We start from the raw sequence: 24,166 nt of genomic DNA on the forward strand, positions 1-24,166 counted from the left end.
TCAGGCATGCTTTTAATGAGGGAATGACATAATAACATGATGTAAAGCTTGAAAAAGTCGATTTTGCATAATACCCCCCCTTTAACAAATGCAGAATTATTGATATAGTTTTCTACCCAATAAAGATACAAAGACATGGAGAGGAGCAAAGTGGTTCAACAGCCCACAAATACAAAAATAACGGCGAATGCTAACATGCCACATGCTAAAGCTAGCTAGCGCTTGCTACGACGGCCGTTTTTTTCGCTTTTACTGAACAATCTGCTGTGAAAAAATATCCATATGGACCCGATTTAGACTTGACTTTTTTATGTGGGATAAATCACCAGTAAAAAAAGAGTGGAAAATTGTGTTTCCCAATAGTTGTTTTCCCCCTTGACGAAGCCACGCCCCCTTCTATGATGAAATGCCATCTGTATCTATACTGTACAATGCTTTTCATCTTCTTTCCAAAGACGTGTCCTGCCTTTGAAAAGACACAAAAAACAGGAGCGGCTAGATGACCGGGCAAAATAAAAGAGTTACTTGCCAAAATAGGAATCTGCCGAGTTAGTTCATGTGACATGCCTTGCTGTCTACACATTTCCCTTTCAGTTTTATGATTTTCTTCCCTGCTTTGGACCCTACTCTGTGTCTTTTTATTAACACAAATCACTACGTTTTTGTGCGTTGATGGTAAGTTATTCACTCAGAGCCCTTGAGGTTCAAAAATGCTCTCTGCCCAGTGAATAATAATGACAGAAGTGTTTGACAAAGCAGTGTAATCATTGCCCCGAAGCACAACACACTGTCAGAAAACTGTCCTACGTGTCCCTGAGGTAAAGTTGTGTCATTTCTGCGTTTCTCTCGCCTCTCATTTCTATGTCTTTGTGGTGTGTCATTAAAGCTGCATGTGCCTGAGTCTGCATCTGTTTGTGTTATGTTGTTGAATGATTTACACAGCAGTGTCTCACCAGAATCAGTCGTGCCCGGTCTTGTCCCGGCCTCCTCTGTCACCGAGATGAGACAGGCACTTTCTGCCTCACGCATGAGCTGCCCGTAACTTACACAAACTAACCCACTTTAATGCGTTAAACGGTCAAAGAACAGAGTGTGGTTACTGTTGCAAATCACAAGAGCTTGCGACTATTTAGGTAATTGAATTTCCTCTAAACAACAAAATGTCCTGTTTCCATGGGGTTGTATAATATATGAAACCTACTAACTCCGTAGCTCCGACTTCTACAAACAAACACGTTATATTTGTTTCATAGTTTCATATTTCAGTCTTGTCTCAACTGTTCCAGCTCCTGGGAGCGTTTAAGAAGGCCATTGTGATCTGAATCTGTATTTGAAGAAGCAAATCAATCTAACCTGTCAGAAAAATCGTCACTCAATATTTATGTTACATCGGACAGTCCTCCTATACATGCTTTATCACTGTGCTGGGCAAGTTACCTTAAAGCAGTACTAAGTAACTTGTTTACCTTAATACATCCTTTTCGTAGTATCTCTGGGGGTAAGTCGGAGGCCCCAATACACGCTAAGGGAAACTCGAAGAAGAAGCTAACTGCGGGCTAGAGCCACTTTAATAGTATTTACAGCCAAGCTTCAGTGAAAAAAAATATCTCCATTGTGTAATTGGACGTACAATATCCCTCTCTCCCTTTGTCTTTTCTGTCAGCGTAGTATTTACTCTGACGGAGTAAAAAACAGCAACATGCTTTGACACCTGTAGTGGTGTCTCTAGGGGCACGAGTTACTTAGTACTGCTTTAAAATTGTAACATACTCTATATTAGTAGTTACAGTTTTAAAAATGTAATATTACATATTACTGTTTCAAACATGTAGCTGAGTTACACTACTTTGAATTACTTTTAGCAAAATATAAGCTGAAAATAATGCCACCGAGCAAAAGTCCAGTCTAAGATTTCCTTTTCATTTGCTTTTCCTCCTCATTCTCTTTTTTTTCCACAACATTAACTACACGAAACTGCAGATCTTATTCACCAATTTCCAACTTGGTGCTGCATTTTATTTGGAGTTTGGCCTTTTTTTTGTTCATACATTTAAATGCACTTGTAGATTCCTGTATTTTGTGTAAGTAATATGTGTTTTCCTTACTTACTGAAAAAAGTAGTATATTTTTTCAACTGTTTTGTAATACCTTACCCCCAACACTGATCATTCATAATTCAAATTCTAGGTTATCGTTAGCCCACTTTTGTCTTATTTTACATTCTCCCCTCTGAAGCATACCATTAAGTTAGGGATCTAGGCTTGAATGGATCATGTTAATACCTTTGTGTTTTTTTTTGTCTCCTCTAAAGGCAAATTAAATCCCCCAACATCCAGAAGCAAAGTGTCCCAGCTGAGATGAGAAAGGATGTGGTACCAGACGGACATACGCACCCCCATTCCTTATCACAGGTCGGTTACTAATTCATAAAAGCTACCTTTTTTTGTTTTGTTTTTTTACCTCGTGCATTTATTCTGCCATGTCTACCTCTGTATTAAGTGAAAAGGACAGGCATTTTGTCAAGCAATATCGTTAACATCTCTAGAGACCCCAAATTAGTGCATTAAGCCCTTGCGGGTGATGCCGAAGATTACATTTTTGATATACAGCCTGATATAATTTGCAAACTTGTGTACAGAGTGTCACGAGTGTCAGCAGAAGGGGAGGCGGCTTGGTCCGGTGTGTACATGCGTCAGGGCCTATGAGTACGGCAGTGTTAATACGCAGTGCGCAGCCGTGCCAGGGTGTCCCCATGAGGCCGATGAAGCAGAGTACACTTCTCTGTACCCCTGTGCCAAATGAAGTGCGAGCCCCTCTCTCTCTCTCTCTCTCGCTGAACTATTTTGTTATTTCTGTGCGCGCTGGCAGGCAACATCCCACATCCGATTCCTGTATTAAAACCGTGTCGGGGCAGGACACATTCGCAGTATATTGCTAAAACATGGAAGAATTAAAGCCGTAGAGAGACTTGTAAAAAGGGAGTGATATGGCTGATATAGAGTGATGGATGTTGTCTGTTACTGAGAGGTATTTTAGAGCAACAGCAGAGGTGGAAAAGTGTTATTTGGGGGTATGTATTTCACATCTTGTAAAATATTGACACAAGGAAATAGTGCTGTTAAAACATATGGTGTTGAATTTGAAGTTAAGTGTTATATGAGCTTTGGAACAAGAATGACGGTCCTTTGAGGCTCAAGCTGATACATAGCAATAACATTGTGAGCAGCATATTTTCATAGTGGCACCTGTTAGTGGGCGTAGTATGTAATAGGTTGTAATTGAGCAGTTTGAACATAAAGTTGATGTGTGATGACTTTAAGAAACTGCTGCATTGTGGTGGTAAGGTGACTGCTTTAGAGCATTTCTGTCAAAAATCCAAGCAGATGAGAGGCAAGTTCCACATGCCCAAAAGTACAATGTTATAATGTTATGCCTGATTTGTGTGTATTTATGGAATCCCGAAAAAAAAAGTTGGACGTGTCGCCTTGGTTATCCAGTTAACCGTCTCTTCTTCTCCCTGTTTTATCTTCGCGTCGATCAGGAACATGCACACTCTGAGAAAAAACACAAACAAACATGTCCTCTCCTTCTTCCAGAGAGGTTTATGTGGGACGCTGCGATAAGCATCTCTTTGCTCCGTCGTCTCCATCGCGCCACGCTGCACTTCCCAAACACACAGACAATTCACGTCGGAAACGCTCACTTCAAACATTCATGCAGGACTTGTGTTTATGTTTTTTTAATTCAGATGAGTTTTATCAGCAAAATCGCCCCTCCCTCCCCCTCGGTGTTTAGGTAAAAACTGAGCACAAGATATGATATGAAAATATATCCACTGCACCAAGTAAGGCCGTTTGTTCTCGTTGCATTTTTAGAATACCTTCCCCACTATTACATAGCAACTAGAGCCCTTTTGTTGAGAAGAATTAATAGAAAAACATTTAATGGGTTTTATAGTGATGTAAAATGAGGACCATTATTATAGTAATTACGAATTTAAAACAGCACACTTCTTTAAATAGTGAAAAATCCTCAAATGGCATCCACAACATCTATAATTCCTGATCTTCTTTTCAAATTTTGTTCTGATTATTATGGCTCTTACATAATCTTAAATAATGAATCTTGTTGCTTTTTTTCTGTAGTTTCATTTATTTTTCGCCCCATTGTTAGATTTTAGTCTAAGGTATATGTGGAAAAAGTGCGAAAGGTGTGAGCAGCAGCAGCAGCAGCAGCAGCAGGACACATCTGCTGGAAATATACATTCTCCCACTCCCCACTCGTTTATTTTAGTGATTATAATCCCTCCATCACACCAGGAAGGCCAGACTTCATAATGGCCTGTCCCAAAGGCATCAGGTGATGATAGCTGCTGCATAGGCAATTATCTTTACATTTTTCATTGCTGTCTCCGTATCTCTTCATCATTACTCCACTGTTTGCACATTTCTTTCCATTCTTTGTTTTCCAGAGAGTCAGTAGGTTTGCATTAAATATTGTATTGTAATCAAGAGCATTAAATTAATCTTTTGACCATCCATCCATCCAACAGACATTTGAAATTACTTCCCATTTAAAGCAGAACTAAGTAACTAATGCCCCCAGAGGCCATAGGCACCACTGCAGGTGTCATAGCATTTTAGGGTTTTTTACTCATTAATTGTTCATGAGAGTACATACTACATTGACAGAAAAGACAAAGGGAGAGAGGGACATTGTACATCCAATTACCCAATGGAGATCATTTTTTTCACTCAAACTTGGCTGTAAATACTGTTTAAGTGGCGCTAGCCCGCAGTTAGCTTTGCCTGTTAGCCTGTTAGCTTCTTCTTAATGATTCCATGAGTGTGTATTGGGGTAGGGAAAGCCGCAAGTGTGGTTTTCTAGCCAGAGACACCAGGGGGAGATGAAACACCCCCCAATCATCCCACAACACTTGTATTACCCCCAGAGGGATTACGAAAAGGATTTATTAAGGTGAACAGTTTACTTTGGACTGCTTTAAGTCTGGACATCAACTTTGTATTGTATTCATGAACTGAATTTGGCTGAGCACCTTAATTCATCTTAAACAGAAAATGTTCAGATATTATACTGGTTATTCTTACCAAGATTTCAAGATGCTGTTATCACACATCACTTGTTTTGCACAGCCCTAAAACGCACAGCTAGGACACGAACCATTCCCATACCTCTTGCATTGCAGGCAGAGTTTTCAGATTAGGTTCGATTTCACCCCGGGTGCGGTAGTGGCCGACCCATCTCAGCAGGGAGCCCCCAGGCGCTTGCATCTGTGCACTTGTGTGTCTGTTCTGTTTGGTGAGGCTAGAGCAGCACTTGTTGATTCTGGTGCATCGAGTTACTGCTCGTCTGCCATTTCCAATTACACACATGGAGCGGTGAAGCACACAGGCCGCCTCTGTGACTGCGTGTGCGGCGCATTGTCGCTCCCCTCCAGCTGTGCCGGCCCGACGTGACGAGCCACAAGTATCCGTTTATGATTTCGCTCCTGGCACGCTCTGCCGACAACACTCTCAGTAATCCCAGGGCTTCTGTTTTTGTCAATATCACTCATACACTTTGTACAGTTATATTACACTAGACCAAGTGTGGGCAAACTTTTTCACCCAAGGGCCACAGCGGGTTTTGGCACTTGCCCGGGGACACGGCCAATATCAGTTTGGGGGGACGTCACACAAATACAGTTTTCATATAGACTGTTATGGCTATATCAATAACTATGCATAAAAAGAACAAAGGAGCATAAGTTATTCATTAAAGAAAGGGGTTAGCGTTTTCAACTCTCAGCAAGATGGTCTCAGGTTTAATACCGCATGTGTATTTTTATTGATTTTATTGTTTTGAATTTCTATCTATTGTTTTATGAGCTGAGTAGCAGTTTTTATATTGTTTTTGAAAATCTTTTATGCAGCACTTTCGAAACCTTCTTGTTGTTTAACCTTTTAACCCCCACCTGAACCAGGCACGTTTTCTCCAGTGTGGCTTTTTTTGGGGGGGAAAGTGTCAAAATAGCAACAAAAGTGAGACGAAAACGAGGATGAAAATGCAACAAAACAGTAACAAAAACGTGATGATACAAATGTGACGAAAATGTTACACACGACACGACAAAAAAACACAAAAGAGCAACATCGAAATGACAAAAAAGCCACAAAAATGTGGTGAAAAGGTGACAACAATGTGTGACGTAAACACAGCAAAAGCACAATTTAAAAAATGTCACAAAACTAATGACAACACGGCAACAACGCGAGGAAAAGGTTTAGATGCGTTTTGTAGGTCTTAGCTTTCAAATGAGGTGTTACACTGCCCTATAGGCTTTGACCTTTTAGAGTTGGTTAAAGCGGGGATTAAGAGGTTAAATATGCTGTACAAATAAATTAGATTGGATTGGAAAGGTTCAATCCTTGGTGGGGCCTCACTGGTTTTCTCTACCACAGAAAACATTGGTTCATTGGGGGTCAGAATAATCACTCAATTCTCACACTCATTCTCAAGCATCTGTCATAGGCTTACACCACAGTTTTTGGGTACACAGAGACCTGACATCAAGCGTAGTAGTATGTTCGCGTTTCTTGTGTGCAGAAAGACACAAGTACACTATGTAAACAGTGTACATTTTCTTTATTGACATGTGGCTCCATGTCTGTGCAATTCCCCGCCCGGGCACCGCTGTCGAGGAAGTGCTAACGTGTGAACTTGCAGCACTAAGTGATTGGGGCAGTGTACGGCGAGCGCACAGAGAGAGGATTGGAAGTTTATTATTCCTACCCAGTGTTTTCTTTCACAGTTCCATCACCCAGTGAGGAGAGCTATCCTTTTCCCACCGCTCACTGCGGGCCACACACACTCCGCTCTGCCCATACAAGCTCGCAGGGACATCGTCAAAGGTCACGGTACTTAGACACCGCCTCGCTCACTGTCTCGGAGGGAGGGGAGTGGTGGTTGTCTCGTTTGGTGGTTTCATAAGTGGTGTGTGTTCCGATTGAGGTTAATTTTCGACTTTATTAGGTTTTTAAAGGTAATATGTGTCTGGATTTTTCCTACTTTAGCCCTTGTTTAGCCCTGTCCCGTTTATGTTTGTGACCTGTGTTATCTTTCTTCTGATATTAATGAGAATTTTGCTTCATTATGGAAAGAACGGGGCAACAGCGGCATCGTCTGCTCAGGCACAAGTTAATACTTTTTTCTAACATTGCTGTTGTGACTTCTGATATAAATAAAGGCAGACATGTGTGATTGTATGCTTCAAGGCGAATGTTTTCTGTTGGTTTGCACTCGGTTCTATAGTGAAGTGAATCACTGGACATCTTTTTTAAGGCAGTTGTGCATATAATAAGACGACAAAATAAATGAATAACAAACACTCTCTCTTTGGCTTTCACTGCTTTGCTCCACTTCCTCCTCTTCCACTGGTCTCGTCTCACCTCCTTCCCTCAGCTTGCTTCCTCCACTTCCCAGGGTGCAATGCGGGAGACGGCCGAGAGGATTGGGGAGTTGGAGAAGGCGCTGAGGGAGAGCATGACAACTTCTGCTCATAGAGAGGCGCTGTGGGCACAGGAGGAGACGGCACGAGTTCAGGCTCAAAGACAGGTTGACCTCACAAACATAGACATTTTAGACAGATTTGCACGTATACTTTTGCATGCTATGTGTGTTAACTGTTGATGAAGTTAAGCAAAGTGTATTATGTTAATGGAGCACTAAGAGAGCTGCATCGATTGGCTTGCAAATAAGTCAAGGACCATTAATCACAGGGAAGATTAAAAGACTTTCTAACACTCCCAGTGCCGAGCTCAGGATCTTGGCTTTCAAATGCGGATAGGGAAACTTGCGCTCGTGTCCTCATATGCAGCTTAAAGCAACCTGAGTTCAGTTGTGGTTGTGGTGCATGTTTTAAACCACAAAAAGCACATCCTAGAGACAATGCCTTGGCTCTGATTTTGCTATGATTACGACTTACCTGAGGAGGTTAAAAACGTGTTTCAGTTCGTGCGCCTTGAGTGTAGCATAGGTGTGTAGGCGGTGGGAAAGAGTAAAAGCGTAAGGGAGTCCGTTTCCTCCCGGTGTGACTGTGCATTTGAATGAGAATGACCTTGCATTGCTTATGATTGCCACAAGTAACATGAGAGCAATCAGCGGTTAGGAGAATAACTGACATTTTCAGGCAGAGCTGTAGCTGTATGGCTTTAACACACATACATATGCTCCCGGTTATTTGCACATACGCACGCCTCGCAACTGAAGCCTGTAGTGGAAAATTGAACAGATGAGGAGAGTAGATGGCTTGGCTGGACATAACTGGAAAGACAGACGGCCTCGCTCTTGGGTCTTTCAGTCACTCCATGTTTTTGAAAAGTTTGCACCAAAATAATAGCATAACGCGGAGTGTAAGAGATCACTGTGCATGTTCACAACTACTTTGGTCATGATTTAGTCCTATTTGTAACTTGGTTTAATCCTAGTTATCTGTCTTGAATCCAAGTGGCATAGACCGAATATTGACCGAGAGCTTCTTTCGCACTTTCTTTGTTTAGGATGTGGAAAGTCTAAGGTTGAGATCAAAATGCACCTTTTAAAATACCTGCCCTTCCGAGTATCACCGTGACTAGGTCAAAATTCAATCTGGACAAAATCAGGTCTAGGATAGATCTAAAGAGATAGATCTAAAGAGAAAATACTACGCTGACAGAAAAGATGAAGGGAGAGAAGGATATTGTACGTCCAATTACACAATGGAGGTAATTGTTTTCACTCAAACTTGGCTGTAAATACTGTTCAAGTGGCCACAGTTAGCTTTGCCCGTTAGCCTGTTAGCTTCTTCTTCGTCATTCCATTAATGTGTATTGGTGGCTTCGACCGAATTCTGGTTTTGAGACACCGGGGGAGATGAAAGACTCCCCAATCATCCCATTAACAATTGTATTACCCACAGAGGGACTACTAAAAGGGTATATTAAGGTAAACAAGTTAATTAGTCCTTCTTTAACATTTTTTCCCCGTTTATCCATTTGGGCTTAAAAAAACAAATTGATCAAACTGTGTTTTTTTTTAAACATTGCAGATTCCTTAAATGTTGTCAGTACAGTTACACTTGGGAAAATCCCTTGAGTTAGCCTGCTCGCTTAACAACAAGCACAGACGTCCCTTTGCCAGCCTGTTCCCACTTATTGACCCCGACGGCCTTTGTCAGCCCCATCCACTTTGAAACTCGGCGAGTCCACTTGACGCATATTGAGGCCGAAAGGACTCGCCGTCACGCTGTCGACACTTAGCAGTCACCAGTTTCAGCGCCGCTCTGTCCTTATGATGCTCCCTGACTAGGCGCGAGCTGTCAGCGCACTTAGCGTTTCGAGAGCCCCTGTGACATCACCACCTGAAGAGGCAGCTCCCAGTCAACGTGCCATTACCGCGCACTTACAGGGCTGTCAGTCATCTGCGTCCTTTGCCTCTGAAGGACTTTGGAAAATGAGTTGTAGAGGCTGAAACATCACCTGATCCTGGCAGGCTTTCAGAGCGCACTGCCAGACTCACATTCTCACATATTAGCCCCCCCCCCCCCCCCCCTCCACCCTCCTCCCGCCCCCTGCTCTTGATTTCCTTTCTCCCCCTGCGTCTCGGAGTAATCAGTCTCATGATGTGTAATGCGCTGAAAGTCTTCCATCAGCCTGACCTGCTGAAATGGAGCATGGGTAATGCCCGGGGTCACTTTTCTTCACAACCTCATCCTTTTTGGGGTTTTTCTTTTTTCCTCTTTGCTTGTCAGAAAGCCCTTTTATAGGCTTTCCTGAAAAATCGGCCTCCTCAACCTCTTGTCTGTGTGTGCGCGCGTGTGTGTGAAGTTCATATACGTACAAGGTTCTCTGTGATCCCTCAAGAACTCATCTTTCTGTATTGTTTTTAGCTAAATTATCTGGCAAGTTTGGTCTCATCATATAACAAACGTACAGCTCTGAAACAGCCCATGCCAGAACAGCACAATTTGTCATTGACATTGGTTCTATTTGCAAAGTTACAAATGTAAAATGTAAAAAAAGAGGAATCTTCTCCGGTAACCTGCCTTGTTCCTTGCCTTTTCTACATTCTGTGTTTGCGAAAAGTTGTTCCTTACTGACCTATCGACCAGAAATCAGTATATTCCTAGCATGGTAAATGTTTCCAACTTGCCTAAAGTTGTTGTTATTTCACATATTATTTTTCTGTGTCTTTTTTTTCTTTCTTTCTTTCTTTTTCAATCTCCTTGGCATTTCAACAAGCCCTTTGAACCAGCAACGCCAACGCTAATGGACAAGGAGGATTTGGCCCTTACCTCTGAGCCCTCAATCAGCTTAGCATCTAAAGGGGCTTTGGGCCTGTCTTAGCGAGCCTCAGCCTGGTTGGGGGACTTTGCCTTGAAGTTGAGCTAAATTAGCACGCACAGGCTGAGCGCTAAGCTGATTAGGTCCCTAATTTCACTAAAGTGCATTGTATTCCCTAATAATGATGTGATCGTGATGTGATGGTTAGCCTGGGTGGTGGGCCAATAGGGCACTGGGGCGACAGGGGTCTTTAACACAAGGATTGATGGACATGAGTTGGGTGTAATAAGAGTTTTGTGTGAATGACCTTTGACTTCTTCAAATCCCTTTTTATTCCTTTATGGCCAGAAGAAGGCAGAAAGTGCTGAATGTAGTTCTAATATAGACAGCTGTGTTTAGATTAGCCATATAAGCAGTTGGATACTTTTTAGGTCAGTTTTGGTAAGGATATGGGTTGTATTTCTTTTGAATCAATGCCCTCTTATATTTCCACTGAACTCGTGACTGAAGGCTGTCACTTCTCTCAAAATTGTACATTTCTTTGACCCCTGTTTCCTTGTTTTAGCGTCAATGGAAACTGTGTGGGTTTTTTTTGTCAAGTTTGTTTGGAAACTGAAACAGAACTGAGGAGGACCTGGAGTGAAAGGCAGTAGTTGGTTCGTGTTGTAATGGTGTCTTTCGGTTTTACAATATTTTAGCGTTTCCTCCCTACCTCCTACTATTATTATTATTATTTTTTTTTTTTACAATACTTTGTCATGAGCACATGTTGTAGGCTACATACATTCTGGCTCACACACCCTCTATTCATGGGCCGTATGTGATATTCATGAGGAGTTTCTGAACACATTATCTGACATCTGTGAAACACACCTCAGAGATAGAGCATCCTGAAAATGTGTGAACAATTTGGCTGCTTCATAAAAGAGTCCCGAGGATTTTTCCATCCTTTGCCCCATGGGGCGCCTCCCCCCCTCATGCCATTTTGTACGTTTGCACTTTTGCTTTTATCACACATTTAACGACGACACGTAAGGTAACGCATTGACACCTTGCTATACAAACTGGCCTGTAATTTGGTTACTTTCAAGTGCTCTACTGCTTTTGTGGACCTCCCCTGCACCTTCTATTGTGAAATCTTTCTTGTCCGACAATTATCCACTTCCTGTCTTGTGATAATGATCCCCCTGAGGTCACATCCTGTTTGTGGGCTCTTACGGTGGGGTAAGTTGGACGCGGGGCTGAGTGGCTGCGGGGCATCTATCTCACAGGAGGAGGGGGAGATGCAATTTAGGGATTGTGCCTGATTCTCCCCTGTGTTCAAGTGGAGCCGTACTTGAGAGAATAGAGGGATAGGACAGTATTCCCACAAGTAAATATCACTTTATTTCTGTTCTGTTTCTGCAAATCTGTGCCATTTTAAGCCACATTCCAAATTCTTTTCAACCCACCAGTTGAGAACCATTTACTCATACAGACAGTGATCAACATGATCAAAAACAAATAGTACAAAATGTTGAAAAACAAATTTAATTGCAAACATCGGCGGCAGCGGCGGCAGCAGCATATTTTCATCTAAGTTCCAAACAAAAGTACTTTGGGCCACATTTAAGCCTCTTCATTTGTAATGCTGTTTTATTTAGTTATTACCTCTGTGTATGTGTGCCCTTGAACAGCTGGAGGAGCTGATGGGAGCACTGGAGAAGACCCGTGAAGAGCTCGACGCCACAAAGATGCGCCTGTCCACCACGCAGCAGTCGTTACACGAGAGAGACGGGCACCTCAACAATCTGCGACAAGAGCGAAGGAAACAACTCGAAGAAATCCTGGAGATGAAGTTAGTCACGATTTAAACATGCAACACACGCACACACACATTCTCTGTTCATGTGAGTTGTTTTGTGTTTCCGGTGGCAGTCTATTGGCTAACTATGGGCTCAGAGAGAACTTACCATGACACAAGGGCATGTTTATGTCCGAGTTTGGTCGTACAGGCGTTTTCAACTGCTTTGGGTTGTTTTTAGGTACAGGTTCAGGTCCAGGTGACAACATGACAAGGTACAGGTGACAACATGCCCCTAGTGGCCATAAGCGCCACTGCAGGTGTCGTAGCATGTTGTGGTTTTTTACTCATTCATTGTCTGTGAGAGTAAATACTACGCTGACAGAAAAGACAAAGGGAGAGAGGGATATTGCACATCCAATAGAGATAATTCTTTTCACTCGAACTTGGCTGTAAATGCTGTTTAAGTGGCGCTCACCCGCAGTTAGCTTTGTCCGTTAGCCTGATAGCTTCTTCCTCGTGATTCCATTAGTGTTTATTGGTGGCTTCGACTCGGAGGCAGGGAAGTTGCAATTGTGGTTTTCTGGCCCGTGAGACCAGAGAGAAATGAAAGACCCCCCAATCATCCCATTACCCCAGAGGAACTACGGGAAGGATTTATTAAGGTAAACAAGTTACTTAGTTCTTCGTTCATTTATGTTTTCATTCTATTCCTTGTTTAGAACAAATTCAAAATTGACCCATTACAGACCTGGCTTATCTCTGACCGTACCCAGAGAGCCCTTTTTTTTTTTTCTTAGGTGTCACCTGATGTGAAAGGTGAAAGAATCAGAAAACTCCATTCCAATTTGGCTAATAATGAAATCAATGATATTGACACAAGCCACACAAGTTGCACGGCCCTGTATCCTGTAGCTTTGTATCTATACCACAGCATTAGGCATTTGTATCCACTCACCTGATAACATGTGCATCTCCGCGTATATAGACATCAGGGCCGAGGTGTGTTTTGAAGTGGAATTATCTGTCATATATAGCTGTCTCGTGAAAAGTTACATTTATTGAGGACAGGTGGCGTAGCTCTTAACAGAAGGATCGAAAAATATGTCCAAGTCTATTTTTTTTTTCTGCAGACAACCAGCAAAAGCATGTGGTTTGGTGGGAATGCGCGAATGTGTGAGCGAGTTCAGTGACCTGTCAGTGGAGCGCTGCACATGTGTTTGCTTTGAGCGCTTTGATTGAAGGAGCATGGAGGCACATATCTGCTTGTCATGTGCTGCGGAGAAATCCCTTTAATGTCAGCTACTCAGAACAGTACAAAAGAGCAGCCTGGCACATATATTGAAAACACAACTTTATTCTGCTCCAGTGTGCCCCGCAGGCCCCTCGAAACACAAAAGCACTGCGCTCGCCTGTGTCTTTAGCACTGCAGTAAAAAAGCCACCTGTGTATCTGCATGTAGACCCAATGTGAGTCCAATGTTCTGCAAGTCGATTTCAATTTACATGGAGTAGAATCTTGTATAGATGTATTTTTATATTGTAAGTATTCATGTGGGCATTGGGGGATACACTCAGAGAAAGTATGATGTTGTACAACACAGCTAATACTACATATCCCTCGCAAAATAGATGTATACTTGTCTTAAAAGTACTCTCTAAAATGATGTCCTCCCCTAAAAGAAAATGAATGAAATTGCCAGAGTTGAATGACTTTCCTTCTCTGTCTGTAAATCATTATTACATTGCCATTAGCTTGGAAAAAAGGTTAGTCATTGTGATGGTTGGTTGACATACACAGTAACAAGTCAGTGTGACTCTATTTTGTGCCTCCTCTCTGTACAGAGCTAATGTAGGGGGCATAAGGGGCACAAGGCTGTGTGTGGTCCCCAGGGCTTTGGGCTCAGTGTCTGCCTGTATGAGGAGGTCAGAGCCAGAGGTTTAGGGTCACTGATGATGAGGATTAAAGGACTGTTGAATTGCAAAGGGACCGAAGCTTCGTGAGACTGACTTACATTCGAAACAAGCCACAAAAATCTAGAATGTATCCCCCCTGCCTCACATGCAACCACTCATACCCCAGGACAAATGTTCTCTCTGCATTTGTTTGCTATTCGTCAGACATCCAGGCATGTTCCATAGTATCAGAAGCAGTCATCTGGACTTGGTTTTCGAGTGTATCGTTCCGGTAGATAAATATAGAGCAGTTGTGAGAAACGAACACAAATCTTTGAGGTGGTTTTATCATGTGATGCACTAAAAATAAAATAAAATCTGCCTCTATGGAACGCTAAGTCATGATTTTCTGGTCAGCGTTTGTTCCAAATGAGACTCCGGTATTGTCCAGTACTGGCGCCTTGTGGATGCAGTTGGCACCATTGAGCATGACCCTCTTGACCCGAAGTTCAGCACCCATGCTAAAAGCAACGAAATAATTCACTGACTTTCTTTTAGGGAAACAGGCACCTGTAGGGGAATTATAGAGATCTAAAATGAGGCAGAGGAAGAATGAAAGGCGAGGGAGGGGTTGAGGGGCACAAAAACTGAACTATTTCAAATCTCAGAAATCATGAGAGAAGTTTGATTGCCAGCCAAGTTTCTCCTTCTCTTCTTTGGACCGTTGCAATTGTCAAGAAGACCAGCTGAGGCAAAGCACGTTCCTCGGTGAACCGAGAGCTCCGTGCATGTGTGTAAGCCTGAATGACAAAGAGCAGCTTTTCAACACAGTTAATGAAAGAGACAAAAGGGGGAAAATCATTTTAATATCCACTCACTGCATAGCTCAGCAGGCTTTTGTGTGTTGGCCTGAGTGTGTCAGTGAGTTTACGTATTCTTTAGGAGCATTTCTGTTCAAAAACACTTTTACAGTTCTCCTGCACTACTGCAGTCGGCATATAGATACAGGTAACAGAAAAGCCCACACTTTATTGTAGAGTTAGTTGAGAAACTACAATAGTTGACCATTTCCAAATTACAGACAATTATACTAACTCCAACCATAGGGGTCAGTAAAAGAGCAAAGTATTTGTGCAAAGGTTTTGTGGCTCAGGGATTTGAGCATATATCCCTGAAGTTTCTATTTCAATGTTGCCACAATCTCATGGCAAGATCACCTGGGGCCTCAGAGACGCTCCATAGTCCTTATAGTCTTACAGTAGTATTAAAATCAGTCCTCCAGTACCATGGCATAACAGTGGTGTAGATTTGTGAGCTCCAATGAATTAAAAGTATTTGCCTCTGCAGATACGCACATAGCGAGATCCTTGATGTATAAGAGGAGCATTAGGGCTCAGTTGTGTCAGCCCACACCAGATTGAGTTTCCACTGCTCTGTACAGTATTCACACACACAGACACAGATGGCCTCTAGGAGCAAGCTATTAACTGGGTTTGGGCTCCTGCGGTGCAGCTACACAATAGAGAAATCATGTGTTTAGACATTTTCAATAGCTGGTCATTGAAATGTTGCTTTTGTGTGAATGGGATAACACAACATGCCACAACATTGCAGCGGCTTACTGAACCTGATCCTACTGTAGACTAGGAATGTCACGATAGCATCTCTGTTTACATTTGACTGACTGAAGACGAGGAGGAAGGCAGAGGCAGCAGGGAAATGTAGAAAGAGTTAAATATTTGATAGAGCTAGATGGCAGTTCGAGGGATAGGGGAAAATTACCATTGTATTAGTAGTAGGTTTCAGTAAGGAGCAAAGCTCTGTGGAGAGTTGGGGAGGAAATGGTAAATGATGGAAAATGGGATGATGGAGAGAAGAGAGACTGATGTGAAAAGGAAGGGATGAAGGATGGAGTGGTGGTGGAGAAGATGAAGCATGGAGAGCGAGGGCTAAGTGCAGTCACTGAAATGACATTGCTTAATAAAACAATCACCTTTTTGGCCCAATGTATAATTTATTGATGTTCTAATGAAATTCCATTGTATCCCAGGCTTCTGTTCTGATTAAGGGCTTACATGTTCCATAAAAAGAAAGTTATTTTATTCATTTATTTTGCATATAATTCAAAATTATTTATAGGTAATTAATTGGTAATTGTTATTGGTTAATTACTATATGGAAAAACTGTGAACGTGGGAACAAAAGCTTATCATTGGCTAACATACAGATATGCAAAAACACTGAAATACCTAACCTTTGATTATTTTAGTGTTTGTGACAACATCGATAACTTTTGAATAGTAATGTTGCTGGATGGATTTATGTATAACTTTTCCAATGTGGAGATTTACAGAATCATCCTCTTCACATTGAAGCTGATGACTGTGGACATGTAATTGTACAGTTCTAATCTTGCACTGTGGATTTGTGTCTGTTTGCTGCCCACGTACAGTTCTTCTTGTTATAATGAAGCTTAAAGTGGTAGCAACATTATGACTTTAAAATCCTCACCGTAGACGTCCAGTCTGCAGAGCACTTTTGCCATGGCAACTCTGACTAAACACAGAGACCAGCTGCACTGGCAAGGTCATGTCCCAGTCAGGCACCTCTGAGGACACTGGACAAATGAAGGGACCATGTGGGCAAATACAACTCCACACATTTGACTCTGCTGTACAACTATATGGCGTTACAGTCATTGTTGTGATAGGTAATGATGAGCCGTGAAAAGTTCACACTTGAGTAAAAAGGCTTCAGTGTGCTGCGCTGATGAGGCAGGCTGACCACACATGGCCTTCCTCTCTTCCCTCATGAGTTTGTATGTGTGCCGCCTCGTGGGAACTTCAGGCCATTCATCATGTCTGTCTCTGCTCTGGTGCCCTCTGACATGCGTGTTTACCTTCCACATATGTGCCGGTCGTGCGCCCTGTAGGTGTGTTATTATGTCAGGACCAAAGCATGCTCCACCCAGCACCTCCTCCTCTGCTCCAGTTTGTCAATGGAGGGCTTCATCACCTTCAAATCCCACACTGGCCAATGGCCTAGGCACGTAAGGGAATAAAGGAGCTCAACCTGGCTTCTGTATCGTAAGCTTCAAGGGAAATTAAAATCATAGTATCCTATATTACTTCAAGAAAAAATGTCTGCTTTGTGGAATAAATGCTGGATTGTTACGCTGGAAAAAGTCTAAATTTAAAAAAGGATGTTCTGTTTGCAAAGCCCAAGCAAACAGAGAGAGATACAGTATGACAAGTCCAAATGGCTTTATTTGTAAATCGCCTTTCACATGGTTGTAAAGCGCTTTACATGGGACATTTTACATTCACTCTATACTTGGCTATTATTTTATTAGCCAAAGCTGCCTTGAGGTAGACTGACGAAAGTGAGGCTGCCAATCTGCGCCATAGTTCCCTCCGACCACCAGCAACCACTCACTCTCACATACATACATACATCCTATTGTACATGTTTCTTTGTGGTGCGGAAACCAGAATACACACAGAGAAGATGCACTAAGAACATGCAAACTCCACACAGAAAGGCCTCGTCTGGCCAGGGATCAAACCCAGGACTGTATCATGCCAGGGTTTTGCTTTGTACCAAGAGAATTTATTTGTCCACTTAATGTTTTACGCTCTTATTCTCATGAGTTATCTCTTTACTGCCGAAAGAAGGTCTGGAATTTATCACACATACCTAATAATTATGATCACAGGAAGTGGTTCGGAGGAAGTCGGTGTACAAGCCCTGCTGATTAGTGTCCGTCGCAAACACATATACATGCTCACACAGCTAATGAGTGTCATTGAGAGATGAAAGTTTCAGACAAGCCCAGTCTGATTGGCCTTAAGCCTCCTGACACCCCCAAACGGAGCTGCCTGCGTAAATCCCAGGTTGACTTGATTGAAAGTCCTGATGTGAGTGGCCAATAGAGGAGCCTCAGAGCTAATAAATATCCCAGCACCCGGAGGTGACCAGAGACGGCCTCCTAAACGATGGCCATAGCCCCAGGGTCAGCGCAGGAATGAGCCGAAGGAAGGCGGGGTCAAAGGGAGAGGCTTTATAAACAGCTACAGATAAAACAAATGCTTTAAAGTCGAGCTGTGTGTGATTGTTATTGTAGTATAGCACTTTGGTAAGCTTTGATGGTTGCAAATGTGCTTTGAAAGTGCTGTGTCTGAATGGATTTGGAAATGCTTTTTTTTTAAACGGTGACAACAGTCAAGAATTATTACAGTATGTTCAGGCTTTTTCTGTATGACCTTATTTGAAAAAAAAAAAAAACTTATCTGAAAAACAAAAAACATTTTATGTGCCATATCGTGCAGTTATATTTCCCAGCTTGTCTTCATATGAGCTTGTGGATTGCGGACTATGTAAAACGGCCATTAAAAACAGCGGCTTTGCGAAGTGCCCTCATGGTTTACCATTATGGGCACATGAACTGCAGCCTTACCCACACCAGTGAGTCAATGGAGCTTACTGGCATACATTCACACACTGTTAACACCTCCCAGCCCGTTGCGGTTGGCACACACACCTGAGCGTTAACTCCTGTTTTGTGCCTTTTTGCGGCTTTGTCTGTCTCTGTTTACCAGGTCATATGTCTGTCTGTATGTGTTTGTTTTTTTATTACCCTTTAATCGTTTGTTAAATACGCTTCCCGGAACGGGGTGCTGGGGACTTTTGTCTGTCACAACCGTTTAGCTCTTGTTACGTGTGAATCAAAGGGTAAATACAGGTCTCTGGGTTGGTGAAGTTAGGTTTTATAGCCAAAAACATCAGCCCGTTTTGTTCCCAGGAGCTTGTAATATAAAACAATATCAGAGTCCCTTCCTTCCCAGCATTGAGAATGTGCAACTTTACCACCGCAGCCCCTGGCACTTCTGCATTGTGTCTCTGTATGTGTGTGTGTGTGTGTCTTTGTGTGCGTGTGTGTCTGTGTGTGTGTGTGATCTGGTTAATTCAGGGATGCAGACCCAAACTGTAATTATCATTATGTTCTTCTCAGCAGCGGCAGGAAACAGCCCGAGCAAGTTTGGATTAGTTGTGTGCATTGGTTGATTTTTATTCATTGTGTTGATGTGCATACAACAACATGTGCTCACTGGCATAATCTGTACGTGCATGCTGGTGCTCAGAGTGTGCAAACAGAAGTGATTTGATGGTAAGGGAATGAAGGCTATTAGCAGACAAAATAAGCCAATTGTGCCACTGGCTCTGTGATGATTTTCTATGCTCTAGTTATGCTCCTGCTGTGCATTCGATTTTGTCTAAATGGAGACACATTCGACTGTTCTCTCGGGGCAAGTTTAGGAGACGAAAGGAGGTGTGGCGTAGGAAATTCAACTGGCAGCAAAGTCAGTAGGAATCACCAGTGGCTTTAGCCTTTTTGAAGTCTTTTTCTTGGTGAGAGAGACATTACCATTCGCAAGCATTGTTAACATTCACAGCAAGACTATAAACTTGTAGAAATGTTCCGTTTTACAATAATGTCTAACTCAGAAGTAGGTTAAGTAAGTGCAACCCAAAAATACGGTTAACCCCAAAGTTTATTTGCAGCAAATTGCAATCTCAGTCATTTCTTTACGGTTCTAAACTCTAAAGCCAGGATTAAAAAGAGACTATAAATGTGAGCAGACAGACTGGGTAGGAATGGTCACCATTAAACAAACAACACAGGATTCCCATAGCGACAAGTAAAGCTGGGGTCAACATGAGCTGCTTCAGAAGTACCAAATGGATGCATGTGAATTGAAGCTAGGAACAAATTGTCTTGATCAAGGACACAGTCTGCAGAGGTGGGAGTTGGGATAGAACCACCGAGTGTTGATATTTGTAAATAAAACCCTATTTATTGAGAGTCGGTTGCTGGGAAGGCTTTAGTCATGAGCATTCACTATAGTCAGAGTTCGTGTAAATGTAGGGCACTCTAAAATACTGATATTTGTTATATTGGTCAAGTAGGAGAAAGTTTATGTCTGACCATAAAAAGACAAAGCTACAGGTGGCACTGGTGCAGAAAGTTCATCAATCGAAACAGGTGTATTCACAAACACAGTATAACAATGACATTAAAAGAGTTGTCAAAGATGTCATCAATGGAAGTGTTTTCCTGACTTGGAGCTGACAGATCTGACATGGCGCTGCACCTACAGGTCCCTGAGTTCAGAATTGACTCAAAATCAAAAGTGTGTGTTTGGCCTTGGGTTACACACTCGATTGAATTAGCCAAATCAGTGCGCACACAACCACACAAATACCGGCCATCACACACGCACACACGTCTCTATTAAGTTAAAAATGAGACTTGAGTGTCTTCTTCCATCGCAGGGGCTTTTATATGATAAGATCTGCTCAGGGTGCTCTTCTATCCAGGATTCCTGAGCACATCAAACAACAGTAAACCACATCACAGCGGCAGGAAGAGCTCGGGCTCCATTAGCTAGCCCATAAAGAACATATGTGTGTGTAATAGGAGAGGTACGTTACCCACTACAAAAGGTTTACGCGCATAGGACAAACATACCAGGCCATGCACTCCCCTGAAATACTCGCTAGTTGTGTGCATTATGTGCACATTGCTTAAATGCATCATCGCACTTATCAGGATCATCTAAGCCAAAACCGTCATTCAGAAGGACTCAAGCTTAATGTTAATCTAGACCAAAAAAGTCTATTGGCCGGAATAATTTTAATACAAAAACAAAACAAAAAAGTAATTCACGATTTTCCTAGATGCCAATCTTTATTAGTACACAAATGATGCAGCTATTGCTAAAGGGCTTTACTCCACTGTACTCCAGCATGCACTCACTGACAGTTTTCTTTTCTCTTTTTTTTGTGTGGCAAAAATGTACGTTTATTGGGTGATAAGTGACAAAAGCCCTTGATAAAACCTCTAAAAGACAGGAGGACAGACAGACAAGGGGAGTATAAGCAGTTGACCTAGATTGAGGGTTTCTGGTTTTCTTGAGCATTGATTTAAAACAGATTTTATGTGCATGTTGTGTCCAAGTCGCAGGCTGCGAGATATCACCTTGTACTCAAAGGTGTTTCAGACTGGATTTCGGCTTAATGCTTTACAAAGTAAGATGGATGGGATTCTCAGCTGTGCAGTTCAATTAGTAAAGCAGGCACAGTAGCCAGTTAGATGTGATGGTACAACATATGTAAAAAAAAAAAAAAAAAGTGTTCTTATGAATGATGACATCAGTGGTTGGATCCACTATTTCAATTTTATACATTTCCAAGTCTAGTCACAGAGGATCACAAGTCTTTGGGCTGGCCTCAAGCATGGATAAACGGAGACGGTAACCTATGACATATTAATATACATCTCACTACATGCTATTGGTCGAATGAATTGAAGTGACCACCCCAGAAGTGAAAAGTCAAAAGGAAAGAACATTATTTTAACATCAGTCAAGTGCAAGAGGCAGGTTCAATCTTTCCCATGAAAGTCAGCAATGTTCTGACCAGTGAGGTATTGTGGCATGTCAGAATAATGAAACACAGAGTTGGTGCGATACCACACAAGTTGTAAGAACCAAAGGGGACGACCAGAGTATACGTGTATACTGCAGCCCTGTCTTTGAATACACTGGTGCATGGCATGTGAGGAAAAGAGTGGGTGTCCGGGAAGAGTTATGCTCTATGGCAGGGCCTAATTTCTTGTGGCTCCTGTTGTGTGTGTTTGGCTTTGTTTGAGCATGTCTAACACAACCAGTCACAGGGGAGATTCTGCCAGGGCAAACACGCGCTCACACTGGGAATCCGCCATAGAGAAGGCCTTATGGTGTGGAGAACTCCTGCAACATGACACCCAGGGCAAACTCACAATAATAAAGCAAAGGTAGCACGTTGTTTTAGAGCCTGGTCTGTTTGACGGACTTGGTTTCCTGACATTATCCTCTCAACTTGTCACACATGTTGACTGGGATACAAAGTGTACATGGACTGTATACAGGAAAAGTAGGATATTTCACAAGAAAGTTCACTTTTAACATATAGCGCTGACTTTTGTTTTCTAACAAATATCTTGATAGACATGCTTTAAAATGTGATAATTTACAGTATATTGTTTACTTTTACTGTAACTAGATGTTTTGACGTGGTTTAAAGTATCTCTGTAATTACCAGGCCACATAAAACAATGCCTTCTCTGACCACGTGGCATAATTCATCCTTTGTTATAAAGGCGTGACCCTCAATCTTGAACAAAAATTATAAGGTTCAACTGTTTGTGGACTGTTTTATCCCCCCTCAAATAAAGTGAATTACCCATAGAGTTATACAATACGGGTACAAAACAATGACATATGAGGAATTTAGAATTAAAATGGCATCTTTTTTAATGAAAAAGTCACGTGGCTGACACCGATTCATAGGCTCCGGAGCTCCATCCTAAATTAACACAATGAGTGCCAAAAACAAAAAAAGTTGTTGTTTTTTATTACGAAACTAGACACTAATACACCTTATGTGTGATTTTGGTAGCTCTGTGATGAACGGAACTGAAATAAATGATCATCAAAAACTTGTCACGATCTGAACATTTTATATATGTTATTGCATTTCTTTTCTTTTTTTGTCCGAGGGGGCGTGGTGTTGCGCAGCGAATAGCTATAAAGCCGACACTTCTGTCTCGCTCTCTGGAGCGTGTTTGACAAAGCAGAGCAGCTTTGATCCAAGGACGGCTGAGAAGCATCCTGTTAAAGTCTTCAATCCGAGAACAATGTTGTAATTGAAAATTGACTTCAAACAGAGATATTTAGGCTTTTAGCCTCTTCCCATAACATTACTGGCCATCCAGAGAGGAGAGAGGAGAGAGGAGTTAATCAGAAAGGAGAGTGTTTCTAGAAAAAATTGCCTCGGTTCCTGAGAACCGAGGCAATTAAATCTTGAATTAACCTGTTTTCACCCATGGAGAGCTTTGAGTCTCCCGTTTCAAATGAGCCATAGCATGTGTCCATAGCTATAACATAGAATAGGCTGTAGTGCTACAAATATAATGGAAAATGGTCTGGATTGTTGGCACTCTACAGCTAAATCCCCAAAACAGCGCAGCACTCAATGTGTTAAGACAAAATTCTACAATGTCATGAACACAACCTTTTCGGCAGGGTGGGATTGAGGAAAGGCACCTAAGGTACATCCAAAATGCCAAATGACTCTTTGTAGCGTGGGAAGTTTGAGGTAACTTTCCTCCAGGACAAAGCAGACCGAGATAGCATCGGGAACTTATTTTTTTAACGACTCTACTCTCACCCTTTACTCTCGAACATAAATGGTGCGCATCTGCACCTTAAAAGATGGTAATGAGCTTAACCGCCTGAAACAGCGCTTACGCTCAAAAAACACCCACAAAGATGAACACAGGCCCTTCATTAGGCCTCACATGCAGGTTTTCTGGTATTAAGGTATTTTAATGGGGCCTAGTCTGAGAATGGATCTTATCACTCAATGTGCTACCTTTCTGGAAATCACTATATCTGTCAGCATTCAACTGCTTTCTGCCATAGGTCGTTTTATTACATTTTTGACATTTGCAGCTGCGCGGAATCCTTCACTATTTGGCAAAGATGCATCTTGTTGGATCTGTATGAGCTCATAGTCTTGAATTTTCGTTCTTTTTTTTTTTTTTGCTGTCTCATTCTTCGCCGTGCATGTGCGTACAGGAATTCCTATGCTCGAAGCGTCAATTTTCGTAAGTCTTGTAAAAATGATAAACTAGCATGCACTTAGCCTCCTCTGATTGCACATACAGGCTTCAATGTATTATCTTCACACGAACGCCATTCAAGAACTATCCTTTACAAGTGCACGTACGTCTCAATTGGAATCCACGCTGCCTGATGATGAACAGGTAACTGCAATGACACAACTGGATGAGTGTTCCAGCGGCGCGATCTGTCTACACGAGCTTCAACGTACAAATTAGGCAGATTATAGGCCGCTAGTGGATATGTCTGTGAGTGCAGGTGTGTGATATCGGACCTCTACTGTACCTTTCTTTTCAAATTCCAGCGGTTTTATTACCTGGTGTGTTATGCTGGCTATTGACCAAATAAAAAGTGGTTTGTGGTTTTGCTTTCATTTGTGAAGAATGGAATAATTATAAGTCTTTGTTGTTGTTTTTTTTATCAAAAGGTTTAGGAAAGAGGTAG

General features: G+C 42.1%; 1 protein-coding gene across 1 annotated transcript in view; it reads left to right on the forward strand.

The window, feature by feature from the left end:
- Positions 1–24,166, forward strand: part of LOC306964989 (ERC protein 2) — a 138,651-nt gene that overhangs the window by 53,502 nt on the left and 60,983 nt on the right. The window contains exons 12-14 of the mRNA XM_079559176.1: positions 2,312–2,411; positions 7,483–7,614; positions 11,996–12,156. Coding sequence (XP_079415302.1) covers positions 2,312–2,411; positions 7,483–7,614; positions 11,996–12,156 — 393 coding nt within the window. The remainder of the gene's footprint in view (positions 1–2,311; positions 2,412–7,482; positions 7,615–11,995; positions 12,157–24,166) is intronic.

This window comes from Gobius niger (genome assembly GCF_951799975.1).
Source record: "Gobius niger genome assembly, chromosome: 6".
NCBI classification, from domain to species: domain Eukaryota; kingdom Metazoa; phylum Chordata; class Actinopteri; order Gobiiformes; family Gobiidae; genus Gobius; species Gobius niger.